Source organism: Oryzias latipes, chromosome 21, assembly GCF_053564925.1.
Source record: "Oryzias latipes strain Hd-rR chromosome 21, Olatipes_Hd-rR_3.1".
Classification (NCBI taxonomy): Eukaryota; Metazoa; Chordata; class Actinopteri; order Beloniformes; family Adrianichthyidae; genus Oryzias; species Oryzias latipes.
The window spans coordinates 18,246,233-18,267,043 of NC_136257.1; the positions used below are offsets into that span (position 1 = coordinate 18,246,233).

At 39.5% G+C, this 20,811-nt stretch overlaps 1 protein-coding gene across 5 annotated transcripts in view; it reads left to right on the forward strand.

Annotated features, from left to right (window-relative positions):
- The window catches only part of slc4a3 (solute carrier family 4 member 3), a 70,157-nt gene that overhangs the window by 33,094 nt on the left and 16,252 nt on the right, over positions 1-20,811 (forward strand). For 4 of the 5 annotated variants that reach the window (XM_023950911.2, XM_023950912.2, XM_078939422.1 and 1 more), the window contains 4 exons: positions 2,079-2,305; positions 12,378-12,523; positions 13,745-13,925; positions 14,031-14,166. In XM_023950911.2, coding sequence (XP_023806679.1) covers positions 2,079-2,305; positions 12,378-12,523; positions 13,745-13,925; positions 14,031-14,166 — 690 coding nt within the window. Of the gene's footprint in view, positions 1-2,078; positions 2,306-7,038; positions 7,365-12,377; positions 12,524-13,744; positions 13,926-14,030; positions 14,167-20,811 lie in introns of those variants that run through there. The other variant, XM_023950914.2, reaches the window with a different exon arrangement.

Consider the following 20,811-nt stretch of genomic DNA (forward strand, 5'->3'; position numbering starts at 1 on the left):
AACCTGCTATCAAATATTTACATTAATTGAATTACAAAAGTTTTAAATATTGGTATAACATCTTTAATTTATATATACTTTTGACAACAGCTCATAAAAGTTCCTTAAAAAAAAAAAAAAAAGAACACTCCGAGTCAAATAAGATCCTCCTGCTGTAGCAGCATTGCTTGAATCAAATATGCAAGAAAGTCAAACATTCATTGTAATTTTAGGTGATAAATAGTTGTTGATTTTAGCAATTTTGTGCTTTTAAAAACCCAGTCTGATCATCTTGTGTAGTGTTTTTTTAAATTGTAATTATGTATGAAATCATATTGAATTCAATTAAAAAATACATTTTTTTCGTTTATGATTAAAATAAAACACAAGATGATCTTCGTCAAGTCTTTTCGAGTGATTTTCGTTCTAATAATTAATAACTACAAAAGCACAGAACTCCAAACAGGCTGGGCTCTGACCTGCTCATGAAAACTATAAGATGAGGTGCAATTAAGTGTCCGTGTCATAGACGTGAGACATTTTGTTTATGTGCTCCTTACAATATCACCAGACTGTTTTGTTCTTCCTACTTACTTTATCCACAAACCTTGCAGGGTTAAACGTCTGGGAAGTATTCGTAGTTCAAGTCATGTCCTGAACCAGGTTCGTACTTTGCACGAGGTCATTGCTTTAAAAATAAAGTTAAATGAAAGACAAAATAATCTTGTTTGTGTAAACTGTTCTGCTCTTGAGAATTTTTATACGAGAGGAAAAAAGTAAAGTAACGAGTAGTGACTTACTTTTTTTCACAGTATTAAGTAAAGGAATTTAATTACAAATTATATCCAGTAAGTAAGTAAAGTAATTAATTATTTTTTAGAAGTAAGTTACCCAACACTGCTGACACCTCTCTGTTTAGGTGGAGCAGGGAGCTTGTGGTTCAAGCGTATTTTCTACATCACTAATTTGATCTTCTTCAAACAGCATTTTTTTGTCTGCTCCTAATTTGAATAAAAAGATATTCAGAAATGCAATTTTAAGCTTAATTTTATTTATATGTGTCCTCCATTATCAATAAAACTCCTCAAGAACATGTTAAAAACACCAAACACGTGTTTTTTTTATCAGAGTGGCTACTGAACTAGTTGCAAACTGCAACAGTCAAGTGACTTTCTACCCCTTTAACTCTGTGACGCTTTTGGATCAAATCACTCTTTATTTTGCTCATGTAAATGTAGGGTTTTTTAAGTGTACGTTTATTTTACTGCCTTGTGTTTGAATGTGAAGCCGGCTGTGTGTCACCTGATGGTTTCTTACTGCAGCTGTTGTTGCAGCAACATGTTTATTATTACACAATTTTTGTTGTACCATCATCCTTTAATAGTTTTTGAGACTAAACTCATGTATTCATATATATATCTATGTAAGCCTGTTGATGTTTAGCATTAGGTTACACAGAAATGTTGCCATGGTTACCTGCAGTCTAATGTGCCTACTGTACAACATCAGCAAAACAAACAAAAAAAACTGTATATCGCGTATCGTTAAAACATCTCTTGTTTTCTTTTTGTTTTTGCAGATAGGTGAACTTGTTTAATAAAAATGGAAACATTAAATAAATCCTCACTAATGACCTGTAAATCCAGCTCTCAGGACCCTTTCGTCTCAGTGCTAGCTCCAGCTGATCCCTTACATATGAGAAGGCCCAGCTGGGTAGTTAATATGAAAAACCAAGTGAACCTGAATTATTTGGAGAAGGTTTGAATTATATATGGTTTGCTGCTGTGCCATGATTCAGGGATTTCTTCTCATTCCTGACTGCATGGCAGTGCAGTTGTGTTTCAAAGCACACTCATGGATGACTCAGAGGTTTAAAGAGGAGAGTCAGGATCCCTGTTGGGTTGAGCAGCACTCTGTTAGTTATGCAATGGCAAAGCCATCCAAATTTAAAACAGGGTGTGTTTTTTTAAAGGTGGTATTAACATTTAGATGTTGGTCTTGCCTAAATTTGTGACAAAAAGGTTCGGATCAAAAATAAAGAGAGGGAATTTGAGGGGAACATGTATTTTTTGAATGAAATAATTTTCCTTTAATGTTAGTGCCCCACCAGGTTCAGATCCCTCAAGTTCAACCCCAACGCGCAGCTGGTTTCGCAGAAAGCCCCTGCACCATCGCCTCACAGGGGCCCAGCGAAACAGCTACGACCTCCGTGACCGAATCTGCATCGGCAGCATGACGGCACTGGAGACTGCCGTATACCAGCAGGTTCCCACTGATGAGGCCGAAGCCCAAATGCTGGCCAGTGCTGACCTGGATGACATGAAAAGTAAGAATGTTGAATCTTTTCGTCACATGGTTCTAGAGAAGGGGTTTCCATCTCCAGGCCTCAAGGGCCAGCCTCCTGCTGGTTTTTCAGAAACCCTCCCTTATCACCTGCTAATCACCTGGATCAGATGTGTTTTAGCCAATGAGGAGCTTCAATAGTGGTTTGGTTGGAAAACATGTTGAGCAGTAGCCCTCTGGGCTGGAAATTGGACACCCCTGTCCTAGAAAAATCCAAGTGACACACCTGCTTCTCATCTACATCACCCTTTCTCCAAGCTGCATGTTGTCTACGTTTTCACTGCAACCTGTTGCCAGTCCATAAACATTCTAGTTCTATGCGCTCACCAAGCAATCTGTGACCTTAATATTTCCTGCGGGCTGCATGTGTGGCCGCTTTTTTGGCCAGCAGACACCCAATGTCCAACTGTAAGGACAGTAGTGACTAAGGCCAGATTTTGGCCATGCTTGTCCTCTGGCATCTCTTGTTCCGGCTCCTCCGGGCTGCCGGGCCTGGTGTGCCCATGTTGGGTGCACTGGGCCTGGGGGTTGGGGGTCTCTGGGGCGGGAGGTGCTGGGGATGAGTTGTGCTTGTGCTGCATAGATGCTGACACCCCGGCCAACAGGAGGACAGGGTGGACGGCGCCTTCTGGGTTCTCTTTTCTTAAGCTCTGTCATTTCTCTTTTACTTGTGCTTGTTTTTGTGTATTTTATTATGAGGGGCTTATTTAATTATTTTATTACATGTGTGGGGATTGGTTTTATTGTATTCTTGTTTGTTTTTTATGGAAAGCACCTTGAACTGTGTGTTTGACATGAAAGGTGCATAATAAACAAAATTAATTTGAATTTGAATTTGAATTTAAGGCTATAGACATAGATTCATCACACCATTTTTTCTGTCTGAATATGTATTTCTTATGGAGATTCTTGTGGGCTTGACAGATGAGTTGTCCATATTTTAGTTTGCTCTCTTCCTGCAATAGATTTATAAATAGAACAAATAAACATTTATAGTAGGACATTTTAAAAAAAAAGTCCTCCTATAAATGAAAGCAAACGGGTACAAGCAGCCTTTTCTGCTTTTGAGTAAAGCTACCAACTCGTTATGCATGCGCTATACACTGGACAAACAGGGAGGGGCGTTTTCTTTTTCTATTGTTTACTAACAGATATCCGCCACCTACAGTTAGATAATGACCATTTTATATTGTCAACGTTTTTTTTACCCACTATTTAGCATGCTCTTGTAGCATTTTTCTGTAAATAGAGAATATATAAAAAGAAAATTGATCTTAAAACTAAATTTTTAAGTATTTCTTTATTCTATTTGTTGTGAATCTGGATCAGATAAAAAAATGCTATTTGAAAAAGCCAGTATTTTGTGAAATAGAAAAAAAGCCAGCCAAGCCACAAGCTCGCTGCTCTGCTCCATTCTGATGCATCTGTTTATAGATCCATGTTCATCTTAATCCGACCTGACATCTGGCTCAAAACTGTACGCTGCGACTGGATAGCTCCAGTCATTGCTCGCCATTTCTGTCGCACCAGTGATGTTAGGTTGGGGTTGTAAGGGGCTGTAAGCTAGTGGGAGAGCGTGTAAACAAAGCTCAGTTATGGGCGACATGGAGGGGGGGGACTGGGTTGCTCCAAGCCAACAGCCCTGACACAACCAAAAGACGAACTTCTGATGAACTACTGCCGCTCTGCAGAAAATATGTCCTAGAACACAACACAGTTTTCTTTTGTTTTTTTTTAGCTAAAAATGGCATCATCATGGTTAAAACATGACTAGGAACGCTTTTGGAATAGATTGTAGTTGATCGAAGTGGGACTTCATTTTTTAAGAAAAGATCTGCTCTTCTGACTACTGCTTTCTGTGCATCTTGTTACTTTGCTACCATCCCTGTATAACTAACTATTACTACTGCTGGGGACATTTGCAGTTTAAAGAGTTGTATTTTTTTCATATAAAGAATCTGTTTTTGGACTTTAATCCAGATATTAAGACAAAAATACACTGTGGGATGTTGATGTTGTTCTCTTTATTTAAGATTTGTATTATCTTCTAGTTTTTGGTGGATATTTGACAAAGTTCACCAGCATTAGTGTTTGCCAATCTATGTTGAACACAAGTCGCTAAAATGAAATCACACAAATAAAGCAAATAACATTAGGAGATCCATTCTTGATCCATTGAGGACAATATTTGAACTTCTGATAACTTTGTGGTGAAATAATGCCACATTTGTGTTTTTACGAGTAGAAATTCTCAACTGCTCATATGCTGTTGTAAAGTCTAATTCCAGCGAAGAAGCTGGTAGAATAGAGTTTGCAAAACAGTTTTTGCATCCTGTTTGTGTCCTAACTTTCAAAATGAATGCTGGTATTCTTAAAAATAAATAAAAATAAACTAAAAGTGGTGCAGAGGTAGAGTGATTACAGGATGGCAAGTTTAGTTCCCATTCTGCCCACGTGATAAAGTATCCTTGGCCAAGATACTGAAACCCAAATTCCCTACAGTGACGTGGTTACTGCCTTGCATTGCAGCTTCGCCACCATCTTGCATAAATGTGTGCATGAATGTGTGTGTAAAAAAGGTTCAGCTCACTGTCTAATGGGTCTAGATGACCCAACTCCCAATGTTAAAGTGCCTTGGATAGCACAAGGGTTAAAAGTAAAGTGAAAGGAAAAACAACCACATTGAGAGGTAAAATTTTGCCCAGATAGGACTTTGACCAGAGTCAGAGGGGGACGTTAATTAACAGAGACCGCAGTCGATTCCCCTTCAAAAGTGACACTGCTCTAGGCCTTTCCTGCTTTACCAGAGCAGAGCATTCATTGACTGTTTAGGACCCATCTGCTAACAGAAAATGGGGCATTGGATTTTCAGCAGGTCGTGCTTCACATTGATAAACTATGTACTGTATTTCACCCGGCTTCGTTCTCCGTTCTATTCTGGTCGTCTGTACTTTAACATCCTTTCATAATGGGCTTTTTGATACAGAAGGGGTTTTCCCTGAATTTATCAATATTATTAAAAAAAAAAAGTGAATAATCAGTTTGCTACGCGATGAAATCAAAGCTAACATTTTAGAAAGTTGGCTGTTTGAATACAATCTATTGGTAGTGAATCAAACAGGTCAACTTTCTCTGTATAAGACTTTATTTTTATTACATATACCAAGAAAAACACAGAGACGTTGATTCAGCTCTCATCTAATATGGCTGAGTTTAACTACATCCAAGTTAAAAACATGGAGGGATAGACCTTTCTTTATTCTCGTTTATTTCGAAATGAATAGGTTGGGGGGATGTGGGATGTTTTAAAAACTTTGAGAGTTTCTAATTTAATGGACAGGTTTTCAAAATAAAATAGATACAACGAAGTGTTCTGTTCTTTCCAAAAATTATACGTACATTGGTAAAATTGTACTATACTCAACATGTTGGATGTGCTTTTAAGACATTCATCTTAAGGCTGTGTCACACAGCCACTATGTACACGTATTGGACAAATGAAAATTGGTCATTGGTTAAAAAAATTGTGGAACAGTGAGAAAAGTTGCGGTCTTTCATGGGAAATATTCACAGATGTATCATGAATAAAATATGTTAAACCATGGAAGAGGTACAAATAAACCACACAAAAAGCACGTAAATCAAAGTAAAAGCTAAATTTGTTGCAAAATTTGTGCGTCAATTACGTAATATTAACGTGATATGTGCATCGCATATGCTATATAAAAAGTTATACATCTGTGGTACATGAAAAGTCTGCTAGACATATGTGGAACGGTCATGAAAAGCCACAAATTGGTGTAAGCATCTTGCAAAAATCATGCACAATTGCATGAGACTTAGTTCATAATTAGGTATAAACTACATAAAATACACATAAACTGCGTAATTCGCAACCGACTAAAAATTTTGGACCGCTTAAAACTAAATTCACGTTAAGACTCGTCAGCTTAAACCGACGATGGACATCTGCACACAGAAACAAATGACAAACACAAGAAACACATGAATTGCGTATCTCACGTGTGTATCACAAAAGACAGAAATTTCAGACGTGGAAAATGTGCAAAATGTATGTATTTTTTTTGTTATGAAAGCTGAATTTATGAGAATTTTTATCGAATTTATCCAAGGGTGATGGCCACACTCAGAAGTCAGACTTTACCTACGTAGCAACATGTGATTGTAAAGTCAGATTGGCAGAGTGGAAACAAAGGGCGTCAACTCCTCTCTTCCAATTCACTGTTCCTTCCTTTTCCAGCAATGATCAATAGGCTGTGGACATCGTTAAAAAAAGGTGGTGCCAGTATTCAGCCAACAAAGATGCAACCCATCAGTGCATCCGTTTTTATCAACTCTCTCTGAGTTGCATCTAAAGCACATGTCACTATCTGTTCAGGCGTCTAGCCATTCAGCGTCTGTGAGACCATGGATCTCCAACTTTTTGGATAAAATTGAAAGGCTTTTTTACACTGAGGATTTCTTTTCATTCTTTTTGCAAAGTGGATAATTTGTGATTTGGGATATTTTCATTTATTTGACAATAAAGGATTTTGTTATATCCATATACACATTGGAACATATTTTTTCAACTACTGCTTATTTTAAACATAAGGGGTTCTTAAAATCTGTTGGTAAAATTTCAAGTGGGGTTTGTTCATCAAACAGAAGGAACCAAAGCTCCTCAGAATCTAACTAAAGCAGCCGTGTTCAAAGGTTGGAAACCCTGCATGAGCAAAGTGTTCAGACGGCGAGAGGTGGATAGGAGGTGGCCCCCGCTGCAGAGATGACAGATCCTGAAGGAAAGAACAAGCATGGACACGGAACCTCTGGTAAGAAGATGAAAGACAACCGCGGACCAGATCGGCGACGGAGCGTCCAGAAGGGCTTCGGAAACCAGTTGCAGCATCTTCACGAGCACCATAGCTCCCTTTCAAACATGGACGGGTTCGAGGACTTTGAAGAGTTTGTTTTGGACTTTGACGATTACGACCTACTAGAGTCCATCCATACTCATCTGGAGTCGCCACTCGAACCCATTCGTAAGTTTTGGATATTTTGTTTCGTTTACATTCTATTGCTGTCTATTCAATACTGAGCATGAATTAATTTTCAAATAGTTATGTCACACTTGCACACCTCTGATGTAATCCTAGCGATCCCAATGAGCATTTGATTCTACTTTTAGACTGAAAAATCAATGGATGGGATCGCATTTGTTTCCACCGACTGCTGCCAGCTCTATACACATCAAGCTCATTCACAGTTACACACACAACCAAATTGTACAACGTATTGAGTGGCATGAGGCCTCACTGCTATTACTTCCTACTTCTCTATTGATTCAGTGATGCCTGTTTAGCTGTGGGCTTAAAAACAGCTGTCAGTTTGTCAACAGACACCATGCAGTGTCGCTTCCTTTACTCTTTAGACTTCATTCATTGTATGTGTGACCATATAAACCTTGTGATGAAGCATGGGAAAAAAGATGGCCTACAGTGCAAAAAGTCTAAATAAATGCTACTATTCTTTAGTTTTCTTCTTACTGAACTAAAACATTTTGTCTCTTTTTGTCAGAATTTCCTGTGGAGCTTGATTTAGAGAAACACCACTAAAATATCTGTTATTTTGGATACTAGCTTAACCCCTTTAGCTATCCTAGGCACTTTAACGTTGGGAGTTGGGTCATCTAGACCCACTAGACAGTGCGCTATTCTTCCCTTTGCTATTCTAAAGTTAAAATCATTAGCAGGGCTTGCTCCTGGGACCGGCTGTTTCTTGGCTCCTCTATCCTTGTGTGGGGTGGAGGAGTGATGCCTGCGGGGTCGGCCCTTCTTGCAATGGGGGCCAATGTGTGTTGGGTGGGTAAGCCCGCGATGCACCTGAGGGGGTGGAACTAATGGGATTGGTCCCCATCCCAGTGGTTGACACATGGATTCGGGCCTCTCGGTTTTAGACATGTAAGACCCTTGGTCAGGATGGAGGGGGGGGGGGGGGGGTGTGTGTGCTTGGACATCAATGTGAGCAATCAGGAGATCTTGCAGTGCACACGCTTTTTTAAACACACCTTTTCTTTACCCCATGGCTATATACACTCCAACACACACATATATTCCACACAAGGAAGGTGGGACTTCTGTCCCCTACCCCATTTCTGGTGGGGGAACCAGACCCCAGCAGGGATGGCCATGTCCCTTAGGTGCTGGTGGCCCTCTCTTCACGCAGGGAGAGGGATTCCTGAGTTCCTAACATCCCACTCTCTTCTTCTTTTCCATCTGTTCCAAAAACAACAAAAAAAAGGTACACAAACTTAATCAATAGAAATAAAGTTTACCCTCAAATACAAAAGAGCTTTATACAAATAGACACCTTGTGTGTCAGAAGATTCATATTCCCCTATTCTAACAGTAAAATCTGTCCAACACAGGAGGCCTTGAGCTCTTATCTGTTTGCTCAGCTGTTGGACAGGACAAGTTAGGAAAAAAAAATCAAGATGGAAGAGGATCCGATCATCCTTCTCCTGAACTTTATATTTTTCTTAATTGCATAGAGACAACAATAAAAAAGATTTTTTCATTTTAATGTGGGACAGCAAGTCATCAAACTGAGTCGCAGAAAGATGGAAGTAGCTCTGAATTCAGACTTCATTCAGACGCAGCTCCTGCTGCAGAGGTGAACGTTGTTGTGCTGAGAGAATCTCTTAGTGATCACATGATCTCAGACACGGAGTGATGCTACCCAGGAAAAAGCAAAGTACCATTACTGCTGCTACAAAAGTGATAAATGACATTGTTGTTGCTCTTGACAATAAGCAGTATACCCTGCTGCACTCTTTATTGATTTGTCAAAAGCATTTGACACTGTGGACCACATCGTGTTAAAACAAAGACTTAGCAGTTTTGGCCTTTCAGATCATGCAGTCTCCTGGCTCACAAATTACTTGAAGAACAGGACCCAATGTGTTAGACATGATGGTTTGTGTTTGCACTCTTACATGTACACAAGGGGGTGCCACAGGGTTCTGTATTAGGACCCCTCCTATTTGTCATGTATATCAATAATATAGATCAAAATGTGTCTCATGCAAATATCCATTTTTATGCCGATGACACAATTATTAATTGCTTTTACCCATACCCTGCCACTGCTGTTAAATCTCTGCAAAAAGCTTTTGACACGGCACATCACACATTTCTCCAGCTAAAATTAATGGTTACTGCAGACAAAACCAAATTAATGCTGTTCTCAAACTCTAGAAAAACACCACAGGGTTTCCTCACAGTTTCCACTCTGGAAGGAAATGAAATTGAGTTGGTTCACGTGTACAAATATCTGGGAATTTTGATTGATGATGAACTCTCATTCAATCCCCACATTGAAAATCTTTTTAGGAAACTAAAATTGAAACTCGGTTTTTTATTTCAAAACAAGTGTTGTTTTTCATTTGGGATTAAAAAACGACTTGTCACAGCAACTTTTTTATCCATTTTAGATTATGGAGACCTTTTATATATGAATGCGACAGCTCAATGTTTGAGTAAGATTAACTCCGTGTATCACGCCGCTTTGAGGTTTGTGACAAACTGCAAGGCCTGGGCTCATCATTGTGAACTGTACTCTCGAGTGGGATGGTCTTCTCTGTCCACCAGGAGGTTCACACACTGGTGCATTTTTATTTACAAATCTCTTCTTGGACTTTTACCTTCCTACATTTGCAGCCTGATCAAGCTGAGGACTGTGGAATCATATGGACTGCACTCAAATGACCATCTATCGTTCGCTGTTCCATTTGCTCGTACAGAACTGGGAAAAAAGGCTTTTGTCTTTTCTGCCCCCTCCACATGGAACACTCTACAAAAAAGATGGAAATTAAAAGAACTCATTCCTCTGAATATTTTTTAATCCAGGCTGAGATTGGAGGAGAAAGTCACTTTTAACTCTACCTGTTTTACATGAGCTCTCATTTTTATTTATTTTATGTTTTTAATGTTGACATTTTTATTGTAAATGTAATTTATTGTTTCCCCCTAGCCAGGACTCCCTTGAAAAAGAGATTCTTAATCTCAATGGGACAATTCCTGGGTAAATAAAGGTTAAATAAAAAAAAAAAAAAACATGCTTTAGTAGAGCTCTTCAAAATAAAACAAACATGGTCTTTCAGCATCATTTGTGTCTTCCATGCATCAGATGGTACAGCATTCAGTCAATGCTTCCATGCAGCGATGAGGCTAAAGACTTTGAACAGTAGCTCCTCCCACACGCAACAGGAGCGTCACGTTTATGAACACAAGCGTCGAGCAGCGAATTTGATGCACGAAATACGTTCAGCATGAACGTAGCAAAAGATTTTTGATTACGTTTTCTTACAGTGAGCCAAGTCACCCTTCAGAAGGAAAAACTAATCTTTTCTCCTTTTATTTACCCTCACCTTTCTTCCTACGGCATTATCAGCTTTTGTAAGAATTCATTGTTCCTTTAACATTCCTCATCTTAGCAAAATTATGCTCAAAATCATACATTTTGCATCAATTTCCTTGTGTTTGTTTAGCCCTCTAAAAGTGAGTATTTAACTCTTCAACTCTACCACAGACAGGTGGCAGCATACTCTTTCTAATTGTGTAACAGCAGGCCAAAAATCTGAATCATTGTTTTAGCTGTATTTTGATGTTATCTTTTAATAAACGTACAGTAATATTTCTGCCTCTGATCTGTTTGTTAATTGTGCTCAGGGTCAAAAGAGCATTTAACAGTGGGTTTAAAAAGAAGTTGAAGGAAAATTGCACAAAGAAGAATACTTACTGCTTTGGGGTGTAGGTTGACAATTTTTGTCCATAAATGATCTCTAGATTTGTGCAAAGAAACATAAAATAAATCACAAATGAAAGCAAAGATTAATGTTGTTTATCATGTGGATAGATGGTTTAAAGCTTTTGGCTTTTTTCATGTCACTGAACCTTTTGACTAAACATGTGTTTGAACATTAAAAAAGCATCTGAGATTGTTTGAATGTCCAGTCAAACCCTAACAAATTACACTTGAGAAGGTGCTTAAGAGCCGTGGTGTAAACATCCAAGTAGTTTGATGAATTTATTATTGAAAAAATAAAACACTTTATACAAATTTAAAAAGTTGCTTCAATTATTATTTTTAGACGTCATTATCTTAGATTTTCCTATTTTGTCAAGCTTTGCAGTGAAAAAAAATCAATCTTATATAATGCAAATGAGATGAATGAAACAGACTTTGGGACATTATTTTCTTAAAAGGTTTTAAAGCCCCACACCAATCATTCTTTGATCTAAGAGCATTCCCAGTGGTCTTTTACTTAGGAATATGCTGTTTTAATTTGCAATCAACGTGTTGTTTTCTAGGACATAGTTTCTGCAGAGCAGCAGTAGTTCATTAGAAATTCACTTCTGAGTTGTGGGAGGGACTGTTGGCACGGAGCAACCCCGCCCCTCTTCCCCTCTTGTGATGCAAATTTCTATATTACAAACAATCTTTTTTTAAACTGCATTTTCTCCTCTGCCAATGCAATATTCAGCCTGATTTAATCTTAATGTGTTTCATACATGCCCTCCCTCATCAGAAAAACGCCAAAAGAACATGTTAACTCAGAAAATACTATTTTAACGATGGGGGTCTTTATAAAAAAATCTTGCTTTATATATTTGGATTGCGATGTCTCAGTTTTTTTTATGAATATTATATTCATATTAGACAAATTTAGTGAGTGAATACTTTGTGACCATAACACTAATCCCTCAGAATCTGGCATGATTTATTAGTATCATTGGAAAAAAAATCTTTTTTTTTTGTCATTCACGCTTTGATTTTTTTTCCTTTATGTTTATTTCAGATAGTGGCATAAATGTATTTTCTATCTACACTGCCAAAGGACTATATTGATTTAGTCACTTTGCTGATGTACTGATGTAACTAGCATGGAATGTGACTGTGTCTTGGTTTTCATGTAACTGTAACTTTTTTCTGAATGGATCTCCTAACAATAGTAACCTGTGGTTTTCTGACTTAAACTGTTGTTTTCTTTTTAGGTCACAGGTTTGAGGACAACCCCGGAGTGCGTCGTCACCTCGTGAAGAAGTCATCTCGGTGTCAGCTGTCGCGTTCCAGCAACAGCTCCCCCCCTTTATCCAGTCTGAAGAAGAAAAAGAGGGCAGCAGAGAAGAAAATTCATGAGGTCTGTCATAGAGTAAAGACAGTGTCTTCACTTATCTGCATGATATTAGCTGGACTGTATATTATTGTGAATGTAAAAAGCAAAAAATGTGGAAAATTTTAATTTGGTGAAAGGTGATAAACCTAAATTCACAAGTGTTCACAAGTGATGTCCCGCATCAGTCCTGTACTGCTATTTTTGCAATTCTTCTTTTTAACTTTGCCTTTGTACAAAAATTCCCCCCTGCAACATACAAAAGAATCACCAATTTCTGCACGAACCTGGTACCTGAAACACAGCGCTTGAAACTGTAAAAAACAAATGAATGGGACCAAAGTTAATTTTTGGGGCTTTAAAAAAGTTTAAAATCCACTTACAAAACCAAAACACATGAAACGGGATTCCAAATGAAGTTTTGAAATTATTCTAGGATGGCCACAGGACCTAAAGCTTAATGTCCAGTTTATTTTCTTACAATATTAGAAAAGAAAATGTTTGTTCAAGCGATCTACATAAATTTTCACACGCACACCACAAGTTTAAGTCTACAACTACAACCGAAGTTTCATTGACCTTTCACCTTGGGATAAGGCCAACATCTTGAATTTTCAAAAGTAAATAAATAAATCACCTTTTCTACCAGCTACAAATTTAAACTTCTTTTAGGGCTTTTGATTTATCTCCTTTTACTTCTTTGAGCGTCATTGGGAAGGTACTTGGGGAAACGTTTAGACTTTAAACAGTATTAGCTTGGCTTGCTTGCACATTTTATACTGACATTTTTAAATTTAATAAATGAATCCTTGGCTCAAGCTAATTGAAATGATATGACATATGATATGAACATTTTAGGAATGTGGGCATGGTTAACAAAAAAACTTATTTACCAAGGAAATTCAAAATTTTACTTTTGCTGATTCTTCTAAAAATTACATAGACCTATTTTTCACTTCCAGGCAACCAAAAAATTAAATGGTTGCTATGGAGGTAAAACCAAGAAGAAGCCACCATTTTGAAAATAGTTTAGCTTTTTCATGAATGTATCACATGTGTGTGCCAGCCGCTAAGCCAGTGAGTTTGTGGGGGCAGGTAGCACTTGAGGGTCTTACAACATCGCCCATGGCTTTACTTTTATGTTATTTCTTTTATCTCACACTAAACAATGTTATATTATGAATTGCGTTTTATATTTGTCAATTGCTTGTGTTTATTCTTTACATTTCATTCCCGATGGATCTCTAGCTCTTTGTGGAGCTGAATGAGCTGATTGTGGAGAAAGAGCAGGAGATGCGTTGGAAGGAGCGCGCTCGCTGGATCAAGTTTGAAGAAGACGTAGAGGAGGAGACAGAGCGCTGGGGAAAGCCTCATGTGGCCTCGCTGTCATTTCGCAGTTTGTTGGAGCTTCGTCGCACCATCACACACGGTAAAAGTCCTCTAATGTCACAAATTTTTGCAGGGTTTTTCTACATAAAATGACGATTGAGTACCTCAGCTTTAGCAGCCATTGATGCTCCTTGTTTTGCTTCAGGTGCCATCCTGTTGGACCTTGAGCAGAACACTCTGCCAGGCATTGCCCATCTGGTTGTAGAAACGATGATCATTTCCGATCAGATTAGAGCGGAGGACAGACCCAGCGTTCTCCGGGCTCTGCTTCTCAAACACAGGTTAGTAAACACGCCGATACATGTTTGGATAAAGAGGGGGGGTCTTTCTTATGTGGGATAGGAGAGCGCATTCAAAAGACCACATCCCACTTTCCACCATTAAGACTGAAGAGCCAATAGAATGAATCTTCTTTAGAAATGTTTTGATTTCCGGTTGATCATTAAATCAAGGCAGTATACTGTTTTTCTCTTCAGCCTTTCCTTATTTGCAAACAGAGATGAAAAATGGTTGAATTGTCAAACACTTAAATGCAATAAATATAAAACAATTTTGATTAGGAATTTAAGGTTGCAATATGACCAACTGAATGAAAGGTGGTAAAAAAAAAAACGAATTATTACTAAATCTATAACTGTCGAAAACTAAATATTTTTTTCAATAAAGATTGAGAAGCCTTGCTGAGATTGCTGAATGAATAGATGGAAGGATGGATAAATAGATGGACTGCCTAAAAAGCTACTCAACTAATGTTCCCTTCTCTTTATGTTTACTAGTGACATAACCTTAAAAAATGGAAACGAATGTTGATCCTTTTGCAATGATTGAATTTAAAGGTAAATAAAGCAATATCCTAAATTCCATAACCTTTTTCTAAAATTATCACTTAGTCTTTTTGTTTTCTTTCTAGTTCCAGCTGATGATTTGTCATATTTGTACATGACAAACAAATAAAACAGAGCTTTTTTTATGTCTTTTATTCGTCTTTTAAAAAACAAACAAACAAAACATTATGTTCCTGTGGCTACCATTGACTACAAGAGAACTGGACTGAGTGATTGTGACGTCACACACAGAAAATGGTTTTCTTCTGGCTCCAACCAAAGAAAGTTGATTCAGTCGCCATTCTTTTTGCAATATGGGCTATCATGATGGAACTAGATGTCACCCATAGTCAACGGTCAGTTTATAACTTGATTAACTTGCACTAAAGAAAAAAAATATCACAACAATAAATCCAGATGACCAATTACATGTTAAAAAAAAGATATGACAGCAAGAACAGTTAATCTGACCAACAGAATGACTGAGTAACAGCTGTTTATTTCTCAATAAAAGTCTAAGGGATTTTGGCTTATTGGAGCCAGCAGGTACTTCTTGTTTGGAACGCTAAGGGGAGATGGGTCACTCAGTGCAGTTCTCAAATACAGTCAATGGTAGGAGCATGCATTGGTATAGTTTGTCAGTAATTTCTTGTAAATGATGAAAAAGAGGGGGGTGACCTCACATGCACTTGTTTCCTTGAAAACAGTATGTTTGTCCTGTTGATCCTGAATACCGGAATTAAATCCTTGTGATGAGTAACCATGCAGAGCAGTTTGTTTAAGCAAAAAGAAAGAAAAAAAAACTCAGCAAGACAGCTAAGAAAAAAAAAGGCTTTTCTTTGCGGAACTGAGCAGGGATTTTCCAAATAAAAGTCACTGAACTGGGCTTTGCTCATCAGCTGCTGTACTTCCCCTAAGTTAACTCAACTGCAAATGTCAACTCTGTGCTGCAACTCCACCGTGTTAACATAAAAAGAGGGACTCTATTGTGGATACAGTTACTGAACCTCTAATCTTATCCATATTAATATCCCGTATTACAGACCACTGTGCTTATTAAATACCTTTTTATTCATATTTCACCCTTTAGGAGTGAATTGAAAGGTTGTTTTAATGTGGTAGCTGACGAAGAGAAACGAAAAGGAAAAAGTTCACCTAAAGGAGTGGAGAGCATTTCAGCTCAGGGGAATTGATCTTTGATCTAAAGGGAAGAAATAACTTTTGAATCCCCTCGTGTTTCATGGGTTTAAAGCTTCTTGACTTCATAGTGTTAAACCTAATTGGACACTCAATCTCCACCAGCAGAAATGTGTGTTTGTAGATAAAAGTTAACGGTCATTGTCCCAAATGTAATCAAATTATTTTAAAAGAAAGATGGAAGGTTTTTATGATTTTCCATTTTGCTCAAATATAAAAATGTATCAATTTAGAGACTTAAAATATAAAAGCTTATTTAAATATACAGAATATCCACTTGACTCCTTTATGTTGGTCTTGTCAGCAACTGGTGGTGTAGGACCCAATGTGCAGAAGACCAGGCTTGGTGGCAGAAACTAAACCACAGAACCCTTACTGCCCCCCTACCCAAAAGGGCAGATTTCAGATAACCAAACATTTGAGAGGAGGGAACCTGAAAGAAAAAAAACCAAAAACAAGTCCAGAAAAATACTAAAGTTCGTCCAGCCAAACAGATTTGAGGGGTATCAGAGAAACCCCTCCTCAGAAATAGGCATAAAGAGTAGCAGTCCTGACAGCTGTACCCAGGCACAGGAAACATGAAGGGGAGCAGCCCCGCTAACCCTGATTTGGAACAAGAAACATAGCCAAGGGGGATGGACGGTGACCATCCTCAAGGACAGTAAACATGATGTAGACACATGTTTCTCAGGTTCCTTCTTTCCGATGTTGCCATCAGTTGGTATTGCCACATCCCCCACAACGGCTTTCCTCTGTTCTTTACTCACCACTACATGTCTAGTTGGTTTGGCATTACCATCCTGTTAGTCTGTATCTCCCTCATTACCACTTTCCAAGGGCTTTCCTATTTTGACTTTGTGGCTTCCAGTCTATATCTGCTCACATGTTCCTGTATATTATTCCAGCCACTTGATTGTGGCGCTCCATGTATGCTTTCCCTGCCAGCATCTTACACCCTGCAGTTATGTGCTGGATTGTTTCAGGCACCTCTTTGCACAGCCTACACCTTCGGTCTTGTCTTGTGAGGTAGAGCTGAGCCTCTATTGCTCTGGTGCTCAGGGCTTGTTCCTGAGCTGCCAGGATGAGCGCTTCAGTGCTGTCCTATAGGCCAGGCCTTTCTAGCCATTGGTAGGACTTCTTGATATCAGCCACTTCAGTTATGGTCCGGTGGTACATCCCATGAGGATCTGTCCTCAAGCACTGTATTCTCCATTGCCTGAGACATTCACTGAGCACACTGTCAGTTGGGGCCTTGAGCTTGATGTACTCATGCATCTTGGATGTTTCATCCTGGTTCCCACACTCACCAGTCCTCGGCCTCCTTCCCTGCTGCTGGCATATAGTCACAGGGTGCTGGATTTAGGATGGAACCCTCCATGTACAGTGAGGAGCATTCTTGTCTTAACACCTTTTGGTCTGCATGTTCTTTTGGCCATCTAATATTTCTGCAAGGAATCTGATAACTGATAGTGCGTAACTGTTTATCTCGTGGAACTCGTTTTTAATGTTGTACTGGCTTCTCAGGACTTGCCTGACTAGTTGGAGGTGTTCGTTGTGGTTTTCCTTCTTGCTTGTTCCAGGTTGCCATTTGCTGGGGGTATTCCATTATATATTGCAAGGTCTATATATTGATGTGTCAGGTTTCCTTGTTCGTGCTTTTCAGTCTTGGTTCTTGTAACAGCTTAATATGTTTTGTTGGCTACTGATGGAATGTGAAAGCAAAACTAAACCAATGATAGTGCAACTTTGGGGAATTCTAACCCAGTCTAACTGGATCTCTGAACTTTCTTGATCTAGATGTGCCACACCATTTTTTCAACTCTTGCTGAATCAAACATTATTCCTGTTGGAAATCCCCAGTGGAATAAGACACTCAAGGGAATTTTTACTTATTTGAGATGTGGTTCTGTGCTGCTCTTTTTGGCTCCTTAACAACAGAAAATAACAAAATGTTACAAACTTTCTGGTGTCACGATTTGCTATAGTTTTATGAAATACTTTTAACTACGGAAGATACAAATTTTCAGACAAATCAACACAAGTGTATGAGGAAAAAAGCAGGCAGGAGCAAGTTCATTTCTCATCTCATTACTTCTCCCCACAATTCCCAGAATGCTACTGGGTGCTTCGACAAGCCAAAAAAAAAAAAACTAACAAAAAAATCCTTCAAGCATCAAACTGAACAACCATATTTACAATGTGGAAAGAAAGCCATTGAGTTGAGCTTGAAAAACAGCTCATGTTACCCCGAACGCTTTTAAGACCCTTTAAAGGCGTCTTCTTTGCCAGTTTGTTACCTCAAAGTGACACCTCGTTCTTTTGTCTGTGGGCCCAGCTGGAAGCAGTATTTTACAGGACCATGTGGACCTCATCAGTCAGATGATGTCACCCGTGGACTTCACAGTAACAAAATGTAACTGTTGAAAACCAACTAGCACATGGAACACGTGAAAACTGCAACTTTTCTCCTTGAAGAAATAATTGATCTCCTGATGTTCATGAGATTAAGATGCCTCTCCAAATCATTATTTGTGCTAATATAAAAAAGTCACAGTCAGATATTTGCCTGTTTTCGACTCGTTAGGTCTATAAAAAACCCAACTACATTTATTGACCTGGGGCCTCATTTATAAAGCTTTGCGTAGGATTTGCGTCAGAAATGGCGTACGGATGAAACATAGGACGTGCGTACGCACAGAAATATTCGGATTTATAAAACCGTGCGCACGCACATCCTACGCATCTTTCCCTTAATAAATCACAACCGATTCTAAATGCAGCGCAGCTTTTTGCGGCTTCATGACACGCCCATATTTGTCCATAAATAGTCCGTGAAACGCCCACAAATGAATATTCATTGATTGCGGAACCATGGCAAACACCGAGAGGAAATCAAAAAAACGTAACTTCACTCAATGTGAAGTAAAAGTTATCGTTGGCGAGGTGGAAAAGAGGAGGAAAATGTTGTTTGGAGGGCACAGTGTGGCCTTACTAATGCCAAAAAGGCACGTGAGCGGCAAACGGTGGCAGACGCCGTAAATGCTGTAGCCTCACAACCTCGGACCGTGGCCGAAATAAAAAAGAAATGAAAGAAATGATCCGACATCAAAGTCGAGGCAAAAAAACGTCTAGCGCTGCATCGGCAGAGTGTGTCCGCCACGTGGGGGCTGGGGGGGGGGGGGCTGGAGCTGACCCCTCTTGATGAGAAACTGGCCGCTATTATTGGGGAATCCCTATTAAGTCCCCCTTATCTGCGTCAGACGCGCCAGGGTCAGGCTGACACAGGTAAGAGAAATAATTAAAATGAATGCAGTCAAGTCACATGTATGCAGGCTACACAATTACAGATTATTAATATAGAACAATTTTATTTTAGTTGCTGGGTGTTCCAGCGGGGCCAGTGGTTACGATGCTGCAGCTGAGCAGCCGTCTGGCCCCAGCGTCTCCACGGCACGCGGCTCTCAACCCTCCAGCAGTGGACGTGTCCTCACCGATGCAGTCCTTGAAATGCAGAGGGAAGTCAGTAGTTCAATCAGAGAGGTGGCCAAGGAGTTGGGCGAAATCAAGATCGCCCTGACTGAAATAAACTGCACGATGAGGGAATTCTTAAATAAATAATATTTTCCACACCTCTTTTTCTTTACAAGCGACGCATCACTTCCAAACGCTGGCGCACAGCAGCAGCAAATGGCTCAAATGCGTGGGGATGGGGTTCAGGGTCGGGGCCAACACAGCAATCAGCGCCAGGGGGTAGAGGCACGTTTTTAAGCTGTGCCACATTGTGTAGCACAGCACATGCCAGCACGATTTGGCACACACTGTCACTTTCACGTGTTTCTTCCATCTGCCGACGGTGTCGCCGTTTCTCATTTCACCCGTTTTTGTGCGTACGCCTGGGTCAGAGCTTGCGTGGAGGACCGCACATTTTCCCGTCAAGTTTGCTTTTTATAAATCTCAACAATTGCGTAGAGAGTGGCGTACGCCTTCTTTTGTGCGTACGCAACGTTTATAAATGAGGCCCCTGATCCCTCAAGTAAACTCAGCAAACATACAACTATTTGGGCCAGTGCAAAACATTCTGTAATAAAATTGATAATGCTGAAGTAGCTCTTTGCTGTAAAGCTGCTTCTTTGTCAGTTCTGCGCTGCTGCCAGTATTCATCCCGTTACCTCTGTGTTTGTTGTGACTTATTAACAAAAACAGAATTGTAGGAATCAAGGGAAACTGTACTTTAAATAATTAACTGCAATTGTATATAACTTAGATTATAGAGGTATTTAGCTAACAATGTACTCATCTGGAGTAAATGTTGTGCAGTATGAAAATGAAGCATGTACTTAGACATGTAGGGCCCTTGGTAGGGGGGGTGCTTGGACATCACTGCCAGCAAGCAGCCTCCCAGCACCCTACCCGCCAGATTTAACAGCACCTTAGACATTTAGGGCCCCTTGGTGGGGAGGGTGAGGGGACATCACTGTGAGTAATCAGGAGATGTCCCCTCAGTGCCCTACCCGCCAATTTTAACTGCACCCCCTTAGTACACACACCCCTCCCCCCTCAAAATATACATTCCAACATAAACACACTAGTTGGTTTAAAGGCATAAGTATGCGTGTGTGAACACTATCGGTTTTGTGTACATGTGTACATTTTTTTCAGCTAGCAGATGTGTTGATAACATTTGAGTGTGTGTGTGGACAGGCCCCACCCTTTTTGTACTACATTTGAACCTTACCGTAATGATAAACAACCAGTAAACTTGTTGCTTTATGCTGCTTCATGGTCTTATCCCCCCCTCCTTTTATCACCCTCTTACCCCCCCCCCCCCCCCCCCCTCTAACATCCCTCTCTCTTCTTCCCTTCTTTCGTTTTCCGTCCGGTCCAACACCAAAGATTTTCAAATAG